At 38.1% G+C, this 22,159-nt stretch overlaps 1 protein-coding gene across 1 annotated transcript in view; it reads left to right on the top strand.

Moving 5' to 3' along the window:
- Positions 1-22,159, top strand: part of LOC108545830 (uncharacterized) — a 32,366-nt gene that overhangs the window by 7,419 nt on the left and 2,788 nt on the right. Inside the window, exon 2 of the mRNA XM_017897622.1 lies at positions 19,465-19,608. Within this exon, the coding sequence (XP_017753111.1) occupies positions 19,465-19,608 (144 nt within the window). The remainder of the gene's footprint in view (positions 1-19,464; positions 19,609-22,159) is intronic.

The raw sequence follows: 22,159 nt of genomic DNA, 5'->3' as shown, positions 1-22,159 counted from the left end.
CGAATCCCAGAACCCCAGAACGCGTACAGGTAAAGGCCTAGGGAATTTTAGTTTGAATACAACCAGATCGATCGTTGAACGGGTACAAGTTGCTTTAGAAAGTGGTGAAATCGAATCCCAGAACCCCAGAACGCGTACAGGTAAAGGCCTAGGGAATTTTAGTTTGAATACAACCAGATCGATCGTTGAACGGATACAAGTTGCTTTAGAAAACGGTGAAATCGAATCCCTGAACCCCAGAACGCGTACAGGTAAAGGCCTAGGGGATTTCAGTTCGAGCTAAACCAGGACTGACAGCCCACGCGGTCCAGCGATTTATATTGCTTTCTTTTTCCGTTATTAGCTATCTATGAGATTATAAATTATAGTATATAGCTGGGTTAAACGTGAGAAAAATGGCATTATGCAAATACTATTCACGTGCTATTTAACGATGCGTTCGCAGGTAGTAATTCCTCACGGTTAATGATACACTGGGGTGTCGTTATATTAGAACGTGTTTTTCACTTAGTTTTATTGCTTCTCGGGGATCTTTTGGAACTAGTTTTTCGCCTTATTTAGAAGCGTTAGTTAAATAAGCTAGTTATTTCAGCTGTATGAGCGTGTGTTTAAAGGAAATAAAACATACCGTGTAAATACCAGTCGAATGAAATCCATGTCCGGCAAATTAAACGTGACCCGCGATTCTGTGGAATTAGTGGCACCCATCGCTGTCATAAGCCATCGGAAAATTGAAAATGGTTAACGGTTATTTCCATAGATTATGTAAGGCCGCTAACTTCGCCAATAAACAAGAACATGCTCGTGTAATGCGGTAGTTATCTAATTGGTCAAAAGGATGAAGAAAGTGCAGCTATCTAGTGTTTAATTTGGAAAAAAGAATGCAAAGCGAATGAGGTTCAATGTACTCGTAGGATGAGGAACGTAAGGGCAACAAATTGAAGAATGAAAATACGGGTAAAAAGTGGACCCGTTAAGGCAAGTTGATTCATTACTGGAATTATCCCGGTCCCATGACCAAGGTCTATTTTACTTTAAGCTGAAAAAATCCCGGTACAAGGTGAATCTTAAATACGAAGGTATTGCATAACAACTTTTATCTAACGAGACTAGTGAAATAACAGAGGTCGTTGGTGAAAAAAACTAATGGCCACTAATCAGGACTATGGTTGCGAAGAAAGTTTATTACTTTGCGCGTTGTGTCATAAAACGGCGGAGAATGTAGTCAAGATGAAACCTGAAAAGTAGCTTTATGACAACAGACTGAGATGACTCGTAAAATAATTAGAAGTCAATATACAAGTTGTTTTGCACATTATCGTTTGTCCAACGTGAAAACCGATTATGTTCAATTCGAGGAAGCGATTGAAAATAATTGACTCTTCAAATTTTACAGCAAATTTATGAACCTTTATCGTAAACTGTAATATCAGTGCATTTTAATTCGTTTTACGAAACATTCGCAAATCAGTCATCATATAGGAAAGGAAGATAAACTTATAGAGAATAAAGAAATTTTAATAACGATCATTATTTACCGGCAGTGTGAATATTCTTTTTCTTAACTTCCAACGCTGACCATAACCTCTTTAACTTTCTAATAGCTCCAAATTCCATCTTCGAAATCCCTTTAACAAAGTTCCAAGGGATATTCTAACTGTACCGATTTCAATTTCCTGCGTTTCATCTTTGAAACGAGATAAGCGACTAAAATTAAAAAAAGTTTTCCAAAAATCGCTGCGGAATTAAAGGAATCACTTCCGATATTCCCACGCGGAACGTCCATTTTAGTATCGATGCGCGCCACGAAGAGCGCGCGAGAGGCGAGGTAGTGGGGGCGAGGCGGCGTGGTGGGGCGGCAAGAAATAATCCACGACGAAGCGTACACCGAAAGCATGCCTCGCGTTCGCCATAAATCATCGTAATCAGCTTACGACAGCGTGCAAAAAGCTGGCAGGATTTTTTCCCTGGTTTTTCCTATGGACACGCGGCGTAACCAGGGGAACGAAATGAAGACATTCGAGGCGTACAAAAAAGGGGCGTCGCGGTCACCGGAACGTATCCCAGCTCCACAAGGGTGCATCAAACTCCGTGGAGAGTGGGAAAGTATCCTGGAACACCGGCGTTGGGGCTACCCGGTCGAAGCTGCTTATGAAATTATAATGGCGTACGGTCTGATCAGCCGGGTACTTACGGCGCATCGATTTTAATTCCACCAGATGGGGAAAAACGTCGATCCGGCCAGCCGGCTCGAACACGAACATCTCCAGACGAGGCCAATTCCACGACTGTTGCCGATCTTCGCCACAGAATCGGTAGTAAGGGGGAAATGGAATCTACGTCGAGGGAACTTGAACCTTCAACCGGGATAAAATTACTAGGGAAGATTCAACCGTGCATCCGATTCCAGGGACTGATAGCGACGATGGACGATATCGCACAAATCACCGGCTCACTTAACTACTATTCGTGCAAACCCTCGGCTACGACTCCGGGCTCCAGTTTACAGTAATTTATTAGGCGTGTAAACCTCCAGCTCTGCGCCGGGGTCGACGGCCTCGTCCCTCTCATCAGGAGACCTTCGGCTCCTTCCATTTTTTTTCTTCCCTCCCCTCCCCCAACCGATGTGCTCGCGACGCCGTTCAAACGCGCTCCTCCGAACAAACTCTTGGCCTGCCCTGCCGACCCACCCCATCCCATCCAGCGGATGAAAACTTTTTGCAACGTCGAAAATCATCGACCGCCGCTCCTGTCCTGAAATTTACATTCCACGGATATGGGGGAACTATGCGGATCGTAGGAAGAACCACGATGCTGGACAACCCGTTTCTACAGGCATCTCTGACGCGTCTCCTGCGCAGGCGGGAAACGAATGTTTCACGGGGATTTTAGACAGGGAGGAAGCAGAGGCTTGGAATACCTAGATTGATTCTAGATACCGAGGCTTCTTTGAACGTTTAGTCAGTGACCAGTGATATATCGAAGTGCATTTCTGTTCTTTGACATGTTCGGTTCTGCTTGGCTTACTGCTTGCGCTCGTGATAGGATCAGGGCTGAAAGTCCTATTCCTGTATCGGGGATATACAAGGTGATCGAAGTGTGAAGAATTTAGATCCCTCCAGTTTTGTATAATTCAATTCTCCAAACGAATTCTCCACGTTCTTTTATATTTCTGTAAGTAGTCTTAACACTAGAACTACCGATCTTTAGTGGGCACCTAACTATAACGTGCACAGATTATAGTAATTTCAGCGGTACGATGAATACGAGTGAATATATCGATTACAGTTCTTTCTTAACATGAAGTTGCTACCAATTTTATTCTTAAAGCTGGTGTATGTGTTCGATGATTAGCAAAAAGGAAAATTCTGGGACCAGTCATTTTCACTGGGTTGGTAGTTCTAGTGTTAGACCTATTTGGGGGTCTCATTATTCGTGGTCCTCCACGTTCAGCCTTTGATGGCAAACATCGAGAACAATGGATAACTTTGACGCGAATATTTTTAACGAACATTTTTTATCGTGATATGTATACGTGTATAATATATGTAATGAGATTGAGAAAAGTTTGTTAGACACCGGCAGATTTGCGAACTCGAGTCACGCCAGCTCAACATCCTTATTAATAAAACATCTCATGAAAGCTTTCCACTTGCACACATTCTAAATGATACAGGAAGAGGTTCAATAAACTGTAACAATGAGACTTTCGAATGACCTCTAGCCTGGAAATTTCTGACAAATTAAACGTGATTACAGAAGGTCGTTCCAAGCCCCTTCTATGTATTCTCGTTTGTTCCAACATTTTCTCAACCACGTACACCGGGATCGCGAACAATATACGGTTTCCCATATGGATAGATCCTCGTATCAAGCTGGAGTTACGTAATTGATTAAAAACACACTAAATCCCGCGTTTGCATGGGACAGGCTAGCCGATATTACCTCCTGGTGGTACTAGAATTATCACAGCATCACCGTAATTTTCCACAATTAATACTCGACATCCGATGATACGCGAGAGCATAAACAAGAAGTCAGGAGCATTTGGAAAAATCGCAGGATAATCACGAGCTATTATTGGATTTAACTGCCATCCTTAATTACGAGTTAATTCATTACTATAGCCACCACCGTAAGAATCTAGAGCATGTGAAAAGAAAATGAGAAAATGGATGGATAAAAAATCCAAAGGATATGTCCTATTACGACTATCTCTGCTATGTTCCTGAACCGTGAAAGTGCAGGTAAAGTATAGTGTCGAATCTTTTTTCCAATAAATCGAGTCTCGCTGTTCCGAGTACGTTTCTCGACAAATGGGTCGTTGAGGCGTATAAAATCGGCTACCTTTTTCGCGTCCTTTTTTTCCTTTCCCTCGAGGGTAATTAAATTTGATGATTCCAGTCGCGGAAATTACGTTAACCTTAAATAAGATAAAAGTAAAACTAAATTCAGCGATAATCCGTTGTTATAATCGTTCAGTGGTATCGTAAACTCAGCGGATATTTATTGATACCAGGATGCTTGTTTGATCAAGATATTAAAGGAAATAATCTAAGAAATTTTTATCCGATGAAAACGTAATATATGACATTGTGCACGTTGGAACTCGGAGAAAAAGGGATCTATAATAATTGAAAAACCATCGAACGACGTTCCATTTTAGTGACATTCGTATTTATTCATAGGTAAACAGCCTTTAACCCCTTGGCCACTGTGGGGTTAGAAATTTTGCGTTTGTGACACGGTGAGCGCCCATAGGAACTTAAAAATTTTGCGTTTGTGACACGGAGGGCGTCTATAGACGCTTAGAAATTTTGCGTTTGTGACATAGAGGGCGTTTATAGGCGCTCGGTGTAGTTTGGCTTTCTGACACGGAGGGCGCTTGTTTTCACAAAAATGGCGCACATCGTAACTCAATTCCTGCCGTATGGTATGGCCACTACGTATCAAAGTGTGTCGTAGTCAAGGGGCTAGGGATTACTCTTGTCATCTTTCGTCGATCTCTCTTCATCGTGGGAATCCAAGCCCACCGTAGTTCCTTGGAAACGACAGGCTGCATTTTTGCATAAATACATGGCCGCGCGTGTGACATTAAATTCATTAAATAGCCCGAAGAAAAAGGCAATTCAGCCAGAGTTAATTTGAAACTGTAAACCGGGGATAAGGATCAGGATGCTTTGTTTCATAATGAACCGTTCCGCAGGCGTGAAACGCGTGTCGTTCCAATTATGGCCGTTTGCAGAAATAGCAGGACTCGGGGAACAGTGTCATTAAACATGCAAAAATTCTGGTTCGGGTTCTTTGTCGATCTCCAAAGCAGAGTAAAGTGCCAAGGAAAGTTCTGTGACCACAAGTCACGCTAATTTAACCTGTCTACCGCGAGTACTACTGGCCTGCTAGGTCCACGGTCTACTGCATTGTTCGCTTGGCTGCAAATCATGCCAGTTTTAACTACTACAATGGTCAGGCGAACACAATCGAGGATCGAAAAGCGAGCACAAGTTAGCTGATTAGAAGCAAATTCCGCGTTACTGATCTTATTGTTGGAATAGGAAGCCGGATGAATGCGAGATGAGGAAGTGCTCTCATGTGTACATACGTACATTTAGGCGAAGTGGAAGACGCTTTTTAGAGGTTAGGTGTACGATTTTCAAATGCAAAATTCTACCTTGGGGAATGTGTTTCATAGAAATGTCTATTTAAATATTTCATAAATCAAACTTATCCAGTTGTTATATTTTGATAATTTTTTAAAACCATGAATCGATAAATAGCGAAATTCTTTGGGTAAACCGTTAATTTTGATTAGTATCGATTAATATCGATTAATATCGACTAGTATCAGTTAATATTCTATATTCAGAGTTTTAGTAATATTCACTGGTATCTACTAGTATCGGATTTTAGAGGTTAGGTGTACGATTTTCAAATGCAAAATTCTTCCTTGGGGAATGTGTTTCATAGAAATGACTATTTAAATATTTCATAAATCAAATTTATTCAATTATTACATTTCAGTAGTTCTTTAAAACGATGAATCGATAAATAGCAGAATTCTTTGGGTAAACCCTTAATTTCGATTTGTATCGATTAATATCATAATTCTATATTCAGAGCTTTGATAATATTCACTGGTATCTACTAGTATTACTTTTATAGATTAGGTATACGATTTTGAAATGCAAAATTCTACCTTGTGGAATGTGTTTCATAGAAATGACTATTTAAATATTTTATAAATCAAATTTATCCAGTTATTATATTTTAATAGTTCTTTAAAACGATGAATCGATAAATAGTAGAATTCTTTGGGTAAACCGTTAATTTCGATTAGTATCGATTAATATCGACTAATATCAGTTAATATTCTATATTCGGAGTTATGTTAATATTCACTGGTATCTATTAATATCCGTTAGTAGCAGCTAATATTTGCCAGTATCCGCTCCATATAAGATTCGATAGCATAGAAAACAGAGGAACGATAATTTGAAATTTGGCATAAGCTTAATCTATATATTTATATATCATCTGAAACATATAAGTACCTAAACATTTCCTTTAATCAAATCCCAACTACTCTTTCATCCTAGCGAATGATTTATAAGATAATTAACAGTTTTGACATTTGCTATTAAAGGACGTTAGATAAATCACGCATTGAATATACGAATTAATTATTTCCTCTCAAAGCATAATTATGAATGGGAATACACATGAATTTCCATTTTTATTCGAAATTAGAATTAAATTTACATCGCTAAATTAGTTCACACAGTGCAATCTATCCATTATTTTGCTGTATCCATATAATATAAACGATCTCCAAGAAATATACTTCACTTTCCTGAAAATCCCATGATCCGAAGTAACTAAAGAAGAAAAATCTCGCAGGCCACGTGAACTTATCGAAACCACCTGAAAGAAGTTTGACCAAGCAAAACCTAATATACTTAATGTCTCGTTACATTTGCCTCGAACTCTCCTAATCGACGTTCTATCTGCCAAGCAAGGATATTTCACCGGACGTGCCCCAGGCAATAGCTGCTCCCTCGATTTTTAAATAACGGTCATTACGTCGCGACTATAGCCTTCTATGGACGTCGTGAGCCTACAAAAATGGACGATAAAGGAGCGAAGGACCCGTTCTCTTTCGATTCGTCTGTCTGCGGTGAGCTATCTAATTTCCTTGGGTCGATAGGACCTAAACGAGCAACCTTCGAACCAATAAAAGTCCCTAGGATTGGCCCACTGTTTATACATCCTTTCCTTCTCTAACGTCGCGAAACTACCACGATGATACCACAATTTCCGGTCGAAACTGACGATCCGTTTTCTATTCGATGCAACTTTCTTATTCGTAGAAAGGCGCGTTTATTTTCAAAGGCTTTTAATGCCACGTTCACACGAACAGGGGAATACCACCGGTGATCGTTGCTCAGTGACCATAGCATTACGAAATATAAAACCGTCTACACCTTGAAATAACGAGTAGCATTATCGGCCGATCGAAATAATTATCATCGTCTATGTTGTACAATCATTTCACGAAATTGCGTGTGAAGGCGTAATCGAGATGCCACATAATTAAAACGCTATTCGACGAGGAAGTTAGCAACTTGTATGCCCGGCGTGAAAGACGTTTAGCAGCGCCACCTCTTCCATATAATTATGATCGCAGTTATAGGTTAGTTTAAGCAATTTCTATCGTGATTAATGCTGAAACTACGTAACTGACGGGTTATTACGTTCCATTTCCGATAAATTTCTTATTCGATTTTATTTCAATGCATCGATAACAAGAGAAATCTCCCTGGCATAATGGTAGTAAAATTTAATGCAATCGATCTAATAAATTTTAATGAAAGTTCCGTGTGTCAATAACAGCAATTGTAAACTTTGTTGCGCTGGTTGTGATATTACTTTTGCCACTTTAACTGCGTCCAAACCTTCTTTTTCTAATTATTATTAGAACTATTGTCTTATAGGTTAAAGAAGCGAAAATAATTTACAGAAAGCAAAAGAACTATAAAAATTATTTGGCTCTTGGGAATTGGTAAATAAAATGTCAAAGAGGTAAACAGTCTAATAACAACAAATTAAGCACGAATATCGTATAAAATTATGAATTAATACTCCACGAAATTGAAAATGCATATCATAGAAATGTGACTTAACGTTTTACAAGAGAAGTGTATTCCGAGTTATTGATACTGTAGTCGCATGTTTTAGACCAAAATTGACTTCTTTCGTCCAATATTATTATCTGCTCTAAAATATTACTAGGAAATATCACCAAGACGATAAAAAGCGCAATAACATTGGACAACGTCATTCGCTAACGGTAAGAGCGCGCAGTGATCGCTGTCGTCGGTGTAAACGGGGCATAAGGTTCTGTGGAAATCCATCAGCGCAGCGGAGATGTAGAAACGGTTTCGAAGAAACTATTTCGAATTACAGCCGGCGTTCTGGCGAAACACAATGGCCCTTTGACAAGAAGTAAATAGGCGTTGAAAGGAAAGCGCGGCAAATATGAAATATCACGGATCCGGTTGAATATCGTGAAATTGCGAAAAATCGGCAACATTATGAAATCAGGAAGACATATATTACATATCAAGATGTATCGATTTTACGGCGCATCTTGCGTATCATGAAGTATGAATCTTACGGTACTGGTTATCAAGAAATATAGATCTTACGGTGCATCAATGATTAACGATGATAATATCTGTTCTAATCGCGGGATGTTTTCGATCTCTCCGTATCGGTGTTGAGTTAATACTTCCAACCAAATATTTATTCAATTATTTTACACGCTCAGCCATACCTTTAAAAAATCTAAAATAACGAAACTTAAATTTTTAACGATAACGTAAGCAAGAAAATTCTTCGCGAAAAAATACATTTAAAAAATGCACAGTGATATCGATCGTCATATACACAGTGATATCGATCTCGAAATTAAATAGAATCTGAAATATTTGCGAAAATATTAATTTTTTTATATCGTATCCTAATACCTTTCGACTTCAAAAATGCAGTTCCATTTGAAAAAGAATAAACATAAGTGTAGAGCTTAATTATTATATTTGAACAGTGCATTACTATTAATTATTATTACTATTAAATAGTGCATAATTTTCCCTAAATTCACTTGGAACAGAATTATAGCTCGGCCCAGTTGCTAGACTCACCCTGTGCCTTCAACAAACATTTCAACCTAGAAATAATAACTAATATCATAACACCACTATGATTAACATCTTACCGAAGACAAAGCAGAATTTGACGAAGAAATAGAATTTGAGTCGCCAGTTTACTAAACATAACCACCAATCTTCATTCACAAAAGATAATACCCAGAACTTAAGGCACGAAAAAGCAGCTACAAATACGAGCCACGTGTTTGAACAACGTTCCAATAATTTCCACGCCATTTTTTTGCGATAAACACGTATCTCGAGGCTGAACACTGCAAAAAGGGGACGACGCTAATCGTTAGAACCAAAGGTAAAGTTGGCGTGAAAGCATTCCAGCGCGGGAGCATACCGTGGCGGTTTAAAAGTCTGTGAACAGAAGATAGCATCTGGACTCGTGCGCACCTCTGTCGATTTCACTGAAAAAGGGTGAAGGAGCTGAAAAAGGCTCCTTTCACGAGTCGGAGAAAAATCCTGGTCAGAATTAATTCCCGAAGAGCGTTACAAAGTGACGTGGACCTCGTAGGTGCACCTGGATCACGCGAACATCTGGTCCCTAGAGGGGTAACAACCTTATGCACGGTTCCTTCGCGATCCTTAGGTCTATTAGTTAGCTTCTAGGCCAGAGGGGAGGGTTGCACGGTGCATGGCTTTATTCAACGCCCATGCCTTGAAAGTTAGAGCCTGGACACGTGCTGGAATTGGATCCGCAATGCGTTCCGTTTTGCAACGCATCGCTGAGTTCCGAGCGTGGACCACTAATGTGTCACTTCCGACTACTGGAAGCTACGTGCGATAAAAATGCGGCTTGAGTCAGGTTCGGATTTATCACCTTTTGCGTAACATTTTTGATTTAGAGAAGAAAGGGAGTCGTGTTGTAACGGAATCGTAATAACTGGTGTTGGTACCGTTCAAATATGCGTGCATGACGTTAGAAGTGCTAGGACTTTTTTGAATTCTTTCAGCATGATATTAAGAGTGCTTTGATTGGATAAAAGTTAGATATTCTATCTATGTATATTTGAGATAATTTTACTCCGTTTAAATATATAAGATAAACTATTCTCTAAGATATGAAGAGGATAATTAATAACTGATAGTAATTAAATATTTATGGTGCAAAGAATTGCAATAATATGCGGTAAATAATAATATAGTGATATTTACTTTGTGCTACCAGAAATGGAAACTTTTATTTATTATAATATGAGTACATAGGGAATATAGGGAATTTTCTGTTATATAGGACTAACTTTTAATGACAGATGGAAGACATGAGAATAATAGAGATAGTTTATATAAATGTGTGTACCATTTAACTTTCTTCCTAAGTATTAATTATTTTTGTGTTCCATTGTATGACGAATGCCGTTGACGAACTGTATAGGTTATGTTCGGAGCGGCCATCTTAGCTACAGCCGCCATGTTATGACATGGCGACGGTACAAAGTATTTATCTAATTTCTAATGCAAATAATTTAGTGAAATCAATTTTATCATTTGTGTCATTAGAAATTACTTTAATACAATGGAATAAAATGAAATAGAATATATACCTATATAAACTTTCTCCGCTTTCTTTTTCTTTATTTCCTGGGTATATTCTATCCATCACTAATTGTCAAACTGGTCCCACACAGTACTAAGAGCACCATGTATGTACACCCAAGAAGAGGAAATAAACTAAAGTGCATAACCCCGAAGTAACTAATAATAGATTAGAAATGGCGATGTTTAATGACCAATAAAAAGCAAAAGGAAGCGATTTATGTTTACAAAGTGATACATTTTCAGGAATAATATCAAAGGACTAATGCCAAAGGGTATAAGTAGCCAATAAAATTGTAATCCAATGTTTAATTTGCAAACTATTCCAATTTGCAAACAATTCCATAAAACTCGCGTCTCCCATTACGGTATATCCATTATAAATTTGCTACTCGTATCAACCTTCATCTTCTTCGATGCCCTTTCAATTTTCACAAACGTCAAGCTAACATTATTTAACGCTAATAGCACTGCTTTATCCACGCAATCATCCAAACGTTCGTTATTTGCTCGATCGAGCGTTACAAGGGGATAATAGCCACATAAAAGGAGCTCTAGACGAATGCGCAAGTCCCGGAAACGATCTCTTCCCATTAACGAATACGGAATCATCGAGCAAAAAGTGAACCATTATCACGCGCATCGCTGACAATGACTTTGACACGGCTGCACCGGGTCCTTTCTCAGAGACTAACATTATCCCCTTGAATAATTAATCGGAAAGCCATATAATTACATCATTAATTGCGTAACCGCGTGATAGCGTAGCCTAATTAAGAAGTCGAGGAAGTCGATGCGAAAGAAAGGAAATGCTACCGGGTTCACGTGACTCGTCTTTTCCCCTCTTCCAGCCCAGGCTTTTCAATGGACTTTTCCAACGGATACGACAATCTCTTCGATTGTAATCTGAATGCAACGGGCAGGTCGCGTTAACTATGTCGGATGCGGGCGTGGAAATGGAAAGTGGAGGAAGCCCGCTTGTGCAATTCTTTGTTGATTACGAGCAGTACACATTTGCAACGTTTCTTTTCCGGAGTACACGTTCCCTGGTATCCTGCGTCGATTGTGTATACGAGAAGATGAGAAATCACACTCGGTTTCTGTTGAAACTTACTTTAATGTATTTTCTCAGTAGATTTAAATCGGTTCAACCAGCGCTGCATTTTATGCACGGTATTGTTCAACGAAGGACCTTGAAATTGCGAGTTTGAAAGTAACGGCAAGTTATTCATGGAAAGTGGAATTTGTTTATTTTCAAGTGGTAGTGCAAGTGTCGGTGCTGTATTCATTAGTTACGAAGATACGGGGTATGTTACGTATTAAAAGGAAATTAAAAAATAAAAAGTTTCTTCGTACAAAGTTCAAACTCAATTTTAAACATTTTATATAATCTTGAAAGTGTACTCCATACACTCGACGAAGGCAAAGTGCATGGCACTTGCTGTACAATTGAAATAAATTATAACCAAATTCGACAAATTTTTATTCTTATTAATATCGACTTTACCTAAATTGTATTTTAAATATCAAAAGTGAATTTCTTGTTTCTATGAATATACTCATCACAACTAAAAGCCTGCCATTTTCTCATTACCAATATTCTCATAAGCTCAAGTGCATGGAGATGAAAAGACTTAGAAGTCTGCAATTATAACTAAAATCCTCCAAATTTCTACTGGCATGAAAGAAAATACGTAAAATCTTTACCCCTAAATCTTGTCAACTAGCTAAATATCCATATACTCGACGAAGGCAAACTACACCTGTTGTACAATCGAATTAAATTATACCCAAATTCGTAAAATTGTTATTCTTATTAATATCGATTTTACCTAAATTGTATTTTAAATATCAAAAATAAGTTTCTTGTTTCTACGAATATACTCATCATCAATTAGAAATCTGCCATTTTCTCATTACCAATATTCTCATAAGCACAGGTACATAAATATCAAAAGGCTTAGAAGTCTGCAATTCCATCTAAAAATTCCCCAAATCTCCACCGGCATGAAAGCAAATCCGTTAACTCTCTACCCCTAAATCTTGCCAACTAGCTAAATAGCCATATACTCGACGAAGGTGAAGTACACTTCTTGTACAATCGAATTAAATTATACCCAAATTCATAAAATTGTTATTCTTATTAATATCGATTTTACCTAAATTGTATTTTAAATATCAAAAATGAGTTTCTTGTTTCTACGAATATACTCATCATCAATTAGAAATCTGCCATTTTCTCATTACCAATATTCTCATAAGCACAGGTACATAAATATCAAAAGGCTTAGAAGTCTGCAATTCCATCTAAAAATTCCCCAAATCACCACCGGCATGAAAGCAAATCCGTTAACTCTCTACCCCTAAATCTTGCCAACTAGCTAAATAACCAGCACCCCCAGCACGCGTCATGAATTGTGAAAAAGTCGTAGTTGTCCAACTGCGTTCCTCGTGTTGGCTTAGCGATATCAAAAACGAACTGCACAGCGGCCACAGCGATGGAGAAGGAAGGTAGAGGAGGATGGCCCAAAGATTTAGGTCTCTGGTTGGCTAAGGGTCGTCTGGTAGAGCCGTGGCATTCCAGGACGAGCGATCAGCACGAACGCGCTCGCGCGCGCGCGTGCTCGAGCAAGCACACACGGTCCTTAAAGGCCGGATTCGAGGCGCAGCGTGCGTGCATTCGCATCGGGGCGGCATTCTTAAATCAATTAGCGACGACCAAAAGAACCAGCCGACCTTCGATCAGCCGACCACTCGGCTACCGTGTCCCCGTTGCTGTGGCTCGCTGCTATTACCGCCGCGGGGCGCGCGCCTGCCTATCGTCGTCGAACTTTGGAACGCTTTTTGCGGACAAACCGAAACACGCCGCCGTGTATTTCCTTCCTACTAAATGGCTACATCCTTCGTCCTTCTTCGGAAGACCACCAACCGCGAACACGGCGGAACGCGAATCCCCGATTTATTTGAAGCCTCTAGGCCAGCTTTTTCTCTGCCACCACGGGACGCCAACTGGTGACCTGCGATTCGAGCTAGACTTGGATAAGGGGATGCTCGTATGGCTGCCTGGACGATGTTACTACAACTCGGAAGGTCTCGTCGATGCAAAGCTCTTCCAATCGAATTAATTTTCGAGATGGTATGGGTACTGCATGTGGCTGGTAAATTGGCTCAGGAATGTGGGCCTCATTGGCCACGGAGTAATAGAGCCAGTTTCCCTAACATAATCGTAAAAGGGTGGAAGGGATGACGCAGGATCAGTGTTACATGTTTAATCTTGTAAAGAGAGTGCCCGTGGATCTTATGACGTGACTTAAGCCGCCATAATTGAGACATTGATAATTGCGAAGGCGGTGGACAAGGATATCCAGTCCGTTTAAGCTCTTGGCGCCAGTTTGTTCTCTAGAGAAACGTCTGGAGCCAAACCAGAACGAGTAGGCGTCAAATTAGCTATCGATAAATTACACGTATATTCCTGTGAATATTCGTAACACATTTTCGACGCAAATTAATACGAGACAGGCTCGATTAAATCATCATCGATAGCTGTGTTAGGTCCGCCGATCGTTCATTTATAAACTTGACATCTAAACAAGTAACACTCGCAAGATCAGTCACGCGTACAATCTACGTAAAACCCGAATAAAGCTCGATTCCCAAGCTACATTTTAATACCCACCGGACGCCATTGGCCCAGTCGCGCGACGCGGTTACTACTAGCGCCGCTACAGCGTAACGCCACGTCCGCCGGGAACTTCGCGTCAACTAGGCTCGGGTACGAACAACAACACGGAACTCTCGTTAGAATTCGTAATTTTATTTTACACGCCGATCGCCTCACGGTTCCCAGTAATTCCACACCGAGGCGCAGTGCGTTACTCTCCGAGTGGAAGTTCGTAAATTAGCAAGGACAGCGGAACGGCGTATTACGCTTGTTACTTACGATCCACAAAACGAAATGGAAAACGCGGAAAGCGTAAAATTGCGGCGTTCGGCGGTAAATCGTGCGTAAGCTCTACACGCCCACCGTTCGAACCGTAGCAAACCGTCGCTGGCACCAGTTCCCGAAGACGTAGCGTGGAAGCCCGTTACGAATGACATAACGGCAACTTCGATCTTGCGCCAGCACGGAGAAAACGAGGCAAAACACGTAGGGATAATGCCGCGAACCGCGGCGATACCAGGAAGGGGAGCCGATATTTCGTTTCTTCGTCGGATCGTTGCGGTCGGTTCCTAGATCGGCGAAGGGGACAAATCGAAACGAGGAACAAAACGAACGGTGCTTGGGCATCAGGCGAAAGGGCTATCGGCATGGTGGAAGAGGGAGAGACGGTCGCGATCGAACCACGGGAAACAGTTCTGGCGAATGAGGAAGAAACGTGGCGAAGAAACACGCGAACCGAAGTTACTTCGATGATGCTTCCAGTGGATGGGGAAAAATGTTTATTACTTCACGATTTGTTCCGCGTACCGTTACCAGGCTCCTCCGGTGACGTGATTTCTGTTGCACACGTCTGCGTGCAGTTTTGTGCCTGTGCCCGTGATAAATTTCTGGGAATACGCGATCCGTGTTGAAGATTTCAACGATTTTCAGTTTGAAGTATCAATTTCGAACACATCTCTGTGAGTATTATACGAAATCGTAGATTAAGATTCTATGAGAGATGTGATAATGTATATTAAAATACTGCCTTCACCGAGGGGAGTCGTATAATATAAATGCATGTAAACGTTCTTGCTAATTGTTAGGTTTAGCTACCTCACTTGACAAGTCATAAACGTCAATTGAGCAAGTTATAGGAGCCAATGGCAGATTATATCTACCATATTTTAAAGTCATCCGCGTTATTAAATATCTGCCTCGCAAACAATTTAAATCACTTGGGCTGAACGTTTATCGATGTAAATAAGTGATCGTTGAACGCTCAGCTCTGCGTCTGCTTTAAGAGTATCTACTGCGTTAACCGATGATTCGTTGAACGAGAAAACGAAAAATTTATTCGACGTATACGAACTGCGAAATACGTTCTAACTGCACCGAGACAGGAAAATAAATGAAAAAGAAAAAGAAAAAAGAAAAATAGGAAATTAATAGAGAAAAACGAATGCGAAAGGAACTATTGTCTCCGAGAGTAAATCAAATGGAAACGCGATAACCTGTCACATTCCGGAGTCGGCGGCTCTCGCAAGCGCAGCACGAAGAACGCGACCAATTATAGCCAGAAGAAAACCGAACGGTTTCCGGCGTGTTCCATTGGAAATTGCGTGGCATTCGCTAATTGCCCAGCAGAAGCGCGCGCGCACACGCATCGATGCCTCTCCCCCAATGGAACGCCGGCAGAAATCAAAAGACGTAGTCTGCCGGCAACATTTTTGGTCCGCTCAAACTGTATCGTAATTACTCGAATCGCCGGCGTAACTCGTGGCGGCTGTAATAACAACGCGAGATAATTTTATATGCATAACGCATATCGGTTAGCGAACGATACGGGGGCCACACACCGTATTCGCCGGCGCGGTTAACTATAATTTAAAAGCGTCTTGTTATATTTCTTCTCACGTTTCTCGTTACCGATCGCACACGGCTCTCCATAGTATCTATACGCGCGGAGTAGCGGAAAGCCGGGCCTCGCGCACACGTACTACGCAGCGTGAGTCGCGCGCATGCGCGTGAGGGTGTAATATAATTCAGCGCCTCCGCGGCGAGGGCGTCCTTTTCGTTCGGCCGATATAACGCGCGAATTACTTGCACGTAATATACTGCGAAACAAAGCCCGTTAACGTCACGAAACGGTAAGCTGCGAGGTATTTTGTTTAGTGTCCCGTAACTTATACTGTCCGCGCACGACTTTGTAAGAGGCAGGGTAATTGAGTACTCGTACGAAACGACTGCTAATACGGCCGGCCATTTTTACGCGCACCGTACCTGAACGTAAATCTGTTCGTCCGGGGCGATATCTGAAAATGCCCCGGCTGATTTATGGGCCGGATCAGCTAAGCGAATATATCAGCCGGTGCAGCGAACAACCGCTGCTAAACGTAACGTGAAAACTCTATTTTTACGGGATCACCTGGTGCTCGATGGTATGTAACGCTCGTAACGGTGGGTGAAAAATATGGAACTCGTGTAAGTTCGTGAATTAAGCCTATTAGAGTTGTGTATATTGCTTTGCTTATATATGCACTTGCAGTTAACTGTCCCGATATCCCAGCTTGGGTATTTTGTTTTGTTAATGTATTTCATTGCAGGAACTGGAGAGATTATTTTTGGAGACTATTCTTCGGGAAGAATAAAGAAAAATTTTGTGATAAAGAAATAAAATATCGTATTTCGGTTATCTTAAACTTTTTGGTTACTTTCCTATTTTTGAAATATTATTTTAATATTTTATTATTATACAGACAACTGATTAGTTCTTTCAAAACAAAATGAGAAGTTTTATTTGGAGCCTGCCATATTCTAATCATTGTTATATTATTAAATTATTCTAATAGTAATATTTTATTTTAATTTTATTCTATCTTTATATCTAACTATTCCTACATTTTACACGACTTGCATTTATATATTTATATTATATCGAGACAATAAAACAGTGGAAGATAAATATAAGCCTAACGAATGCAAGAGTATGGAAGGAAGTGAAAGAAACAGTGTATCACTGAAAGCGATTATAAATTACAAATCTGTAGGATCTGTAAAATTCTCTAGACAGGCTAGAAGATATCCATCATTTATTTACATATACAAATTATGTATACATAAAATTCTGTACTAGAAACCTGTTCCTCTGGCATAAACCTGTTCCTTTAAAAGAATCTCTAAAAGTATTTGTGCTAATTCATAAATTCTTTATTAGATGAATAATAAAGGGTAAGAAAATGCATATATTATTTTCTCTTTTCATAATTGTGTCTGCTTGAAATTATATTAACATTGATCGAATATTTTATTTCTATTTAAAATTGCATGCTCGTAAATTAAGTTGCATCAATGGGCATGATCGTCGCATTTCATTAGCATAATCATCATAAATCTTGGACGAAGCTTTTATCACTCATTTTATTTTTATACGTTCATTTTATATTTCTCTGCGTAAAGTTACATGTAACTGTAATAACGCTTTGTAAAAATAAAGCAGATAATCCCTATCCCATGTACCTTCCTCCATTCTAATAGACTAAAAATTTTGCCATTGAACAACTATCTTCTACCCGAACAATTAAATATCTGTTACAATATAAATTTCATTGTCTATCGATTACAACCAAAAGAAAAAAGAATTATCTATTAATTACAATACAAAAATTGTACTGTAATGTAATTCTCAGTTTTCTTTTGTTACCTTTGTGAATTAATCAGACATTCTGTTCGCAGTTTGCAGCTACTTTGACTTGATAATTTCATGTAAAACACGCACTGCAGGGTCAAATTATTTCTTCACTTTGCAGAAACCAATTTAGCCTACTATTTTATTACTGACATTATTCAGCTGCTCTCTGCATCATCCATTATTCATAATGTAACCTGACGCTCGATATATTCATCAAACTTTTCACAGGAGGAAAAATTCTGGCACCTAGTCTAACGATAAAGTAGCCACAGATCAAATATTATAATCGACTTAAATATTAAAATGAATCTCGAAGAAAATATGCATTAACGTGATAAGAATGTTGAAGCTATGTTATCGCCATAAGAAACACGGAAAGATTAAGTTACGAGCATTTTGGAAAAATATCCAACAATAATGAAACGTAAATGTCAGTTCCCTTATTAATAAATTACATTGGCACATTACGAACAATCATCAATGGTCGTTCCCGTGTCTGAATATCATTACTCTCGAAGCAATTGAGAAGTGAAATTTGCATTCAATCGTAGAAAGTATTATTCTTACACGCCTAATGCTTCTACACAAACCTCTCCCCTGAAATATTATCATAGGAAGCAGAGGGTCTTACGACATTCCTCCTGCAATTCTCTTTGCAATTTTCATGTTTTTTCTTTTTTTTTCAAACGAGTACAACTTCGAAAATTAATTTATAGTTTCATCGGAAGATGATCATCGCAAGATTTATTGTTTCAGACGAGCACAATCGTGAATGCAATTTCAAAATATAGATGTGAGAGTACAAGTGCTATCTATTAAAACAAAATTGGTTATTTTATATCAATTAATTACTCTTTATCTTTTACGACTTGTTATCTTTGTTAGTAATTCACAAATATAAAATGATGTTCATGAAATTATTTTTAAAAATTAAATTCTCTAAATACAGTAATAAGAACTAGTTGAAAAGAATATAATAATTCCATCTGCGATTATAAGCTATCTACCATTATCATTTATGTATACAAATGATAGTAGTCAATCTCAACTTAGGACTAAAAAAATATTTCATAATTATATTTATAATAAAACAATTTTAACTATGACACAAATAAACTTAAAAATCTTACAATCAAACGAATTTATTATTTATTCACTCTACCTACTTTTTAAGACTCTATTAACATCAGAATAGTATTATAAATGTGTTAGTACAGTCTCCTATATTTTTTTTAAATTATTAATCAGAGTTAATGGAAAATTAGAGCTTAAGGAAAATTAAATAAAATTTTAAGAAACGAATTAGATAGAAGTTGTATAATTAAGTGACATAATTAACTGAACGAAGTACAAAACTTTATTTCTATTTTCTCTAATTCCAGGGTGGTTTTCTGTGATATCTGGCAACAATACAACCGGAAGTGCAAGGGTCTACAGAAGAGTGGACTCCCTAGTGCGAGCAGGGGTGCCAGCATTTCTGCTGGCTGCACCTTTAAGGGCATACATTTTAACCCACTCGAAAATGGGTAAGTGAAAACAGAAAATAAAGAGTAAACATCGCGATAAAATCTGAATTCGTGTTATATCACTCGTGGAACACATGCACCACTCCTTACGATAGCTCGTTAATTGTGCAAACTGTGAATTAACTTTTTGTATCATCGCGTCTTCGCCAGTTGATCAGTGTCTCTATGAAGATTTAATTAAGATCGAGAAGCGAGGATAAACAGCGAGAAAATGCAATTGAGATCGAGAACGAAAAACAAACTACAACAGCGAAGAAACTGAAAAAGAAAATTAAAGAAAGGAATACGTGAGAAGAAGTTGAATAAACTGGCTGCTCCAAGGTGTTCAAAAAATTCAAACTAAGATAACAAAAACAATTTAACGAACGAGTTATAGATAAGCCGTGAATGAAAACAGCGAAAGGAAATATTCCAACGCGTTGAAAGTGAAACTAAAAATATCGTGACAAATGAGAAAGGAAATAAATGGAGGAAAAATACAATTTGGGAATTTAAAAAAATTACAAAATGTTCCAAAATTCCAAAATGAACGATAGATTGGTCCAAGGTATAGAGAGATTTAAAAGGGAGTGTAAACGAAGAAAAAATGGCGTATAATCGAGGCTACGAGGGAAAAAGAATGAAGTACGAACAAGAAGAGCAAAAGGAACGAAAAGGGTATAAAAAGGTGACAGAGGAGGCAAAGAAAGCAAGAGACGGAAAAAGGAGCAAAAGGGAGAGAGGAATAATGACACACGTGAATGTAATATCGCTCGTAATGTCAAGCAGCAACGTTCTTGACCTAAATGCATATAAATATCAGTGTTCGTACACTTGGCTTGGTAAAAAGAGAAATATGGGGAATGCGCAAATTATACGTTCCAGGCGGTAGCAGAAAGTTAAATGCGGTAAATGGAGTATACAGCAGCGGAAATATACAAAGCAGTGATATAAGAGGTATACCGCGAGAGCCTTAAAGTTTCAGTTTCTCTTCTACTCCAGGAATTGCCGACGTTGACTTCAAGGGATACGATACCATGCATTTTCTGTAGAATAAGATATCACATATGGTCATTGAGAAATAACAAGTGGATTAAAGTCATATTTTTTAATGTCAAAACCTCGGTAGCATATTGTATTATATTATAGAAAACTGAACGTCTACCCTAAACAGAACCCACTCTACTTACTCTCATGAAGGAAATGATATTGCATGAAATTAACAATATATTATACATGTATTCTGTGTACAAAACAAAATAGAAAGAACAGAGAGCATGTTTGTAAATTGAAAATAATACTAGTATACTATGTATTATATATATATATAAAAGTTATATAATTTGCAATATCTACATTAAACTCTGTGTTTTGTCTTTTCTCCTATTGTAAGAAACCTAAATATTTGATAAAATAATTGATATTATTATAATGAAATTAGTAAAGAGAACTATAATTCATTACATCATGTATAAGATAAGATTAGGAACTTTTTCAATCCCGATTATCCATACTAGAACTTGAACCAGAAATTGTTGTTGCAATTGAATTACATAGCTATTGTAACATTTGTTTCTGAACATAAGATTATGTTTGTCTCCGCCAGTTCTAAACCAAAATAAAACGTGAAGAAAAGCTTTATAACCGCAAATCGTAAACCGCAAACGACAAGAATTCCACCTGTGACCGCAAATGATTTAACCACAATTGGAACTATTCCATCGACCGAAAATATGTATAAGTACATCGAACCTAACTCGATCTCATCTTATGCCTAATTTACCCTGTATCGTATTTTTCAATCAATTGAAGGAGAATGTAATAAAAAGGAAAGATAAATATTCAAAATATTGCATGTAATCAACATAATGTTTTTTATAAAAATTAAAATGTTAAAAATATTTAATTTATAATATTCAGCATAAAACTGAAGAATGATAGGGCATATATGTTGTAAAGTATTCACTAACAATGTGAAAACAAGTATACAAAACGACATGATAATTATTGATTATTATTGAAATCTCTGTAGACTAATATACTCATTAACACCTTGTAGAACTGAGCAACCATAGGGCAATTATAATTACATAACAATGGTTTTCCATAATTTTAGACTTCAACTTACATACGGATATAAAACTAGCAATTACTTATTATAGATATTAAACATAATAAATTGATAATAAAAATAATGTTAATTTATAAAATTATAAAATAATATACATCTTTCCAGTCTACTACATTAAAGTTCAATTAAATTTTGTAACCACATCTATCGAAGAACGTCAAAATTATTTACCTACAATTGTTAAAAAGAATACTTCCTTATCATTTACCTACAATTGTTAAAAAGAATACTTCCTTATCGTCTGTATAATTTCTGTACTTTTACCTCTCTACTTTTTGTTATCCAAGACAATCTGAAAAATATTACAAATTTAAAATCGTATAGTTTTCCAGTGTTCATATATTTCAATTTAACCTTTGTAATATTTTTTAATCATCAAAAAATATTCTGCATTAATTTTGTCTCTTAGTCCAAAAATCTTTATCTATTTGCAGAAAATGG

This window comes from Eufriesea mexicana, unplaced genomic scaffold (assembly GCF_001483705.2).
Source record: "Eufriesea mexicana isolate 0111107269 unplaced genomic scaffold, ASM148370v2 scaffold592, whole genome shotgun sequence".
Lineage (NCBI taxonomy): Eukaryota > Metazoa > Arthropoda > Insecta > Hymenoptera > Apidae > Eufriesea > Eufriesea mexicana.
This window is presented reverse-complemented; position numbering and strand designations above follow the sequence as displayed.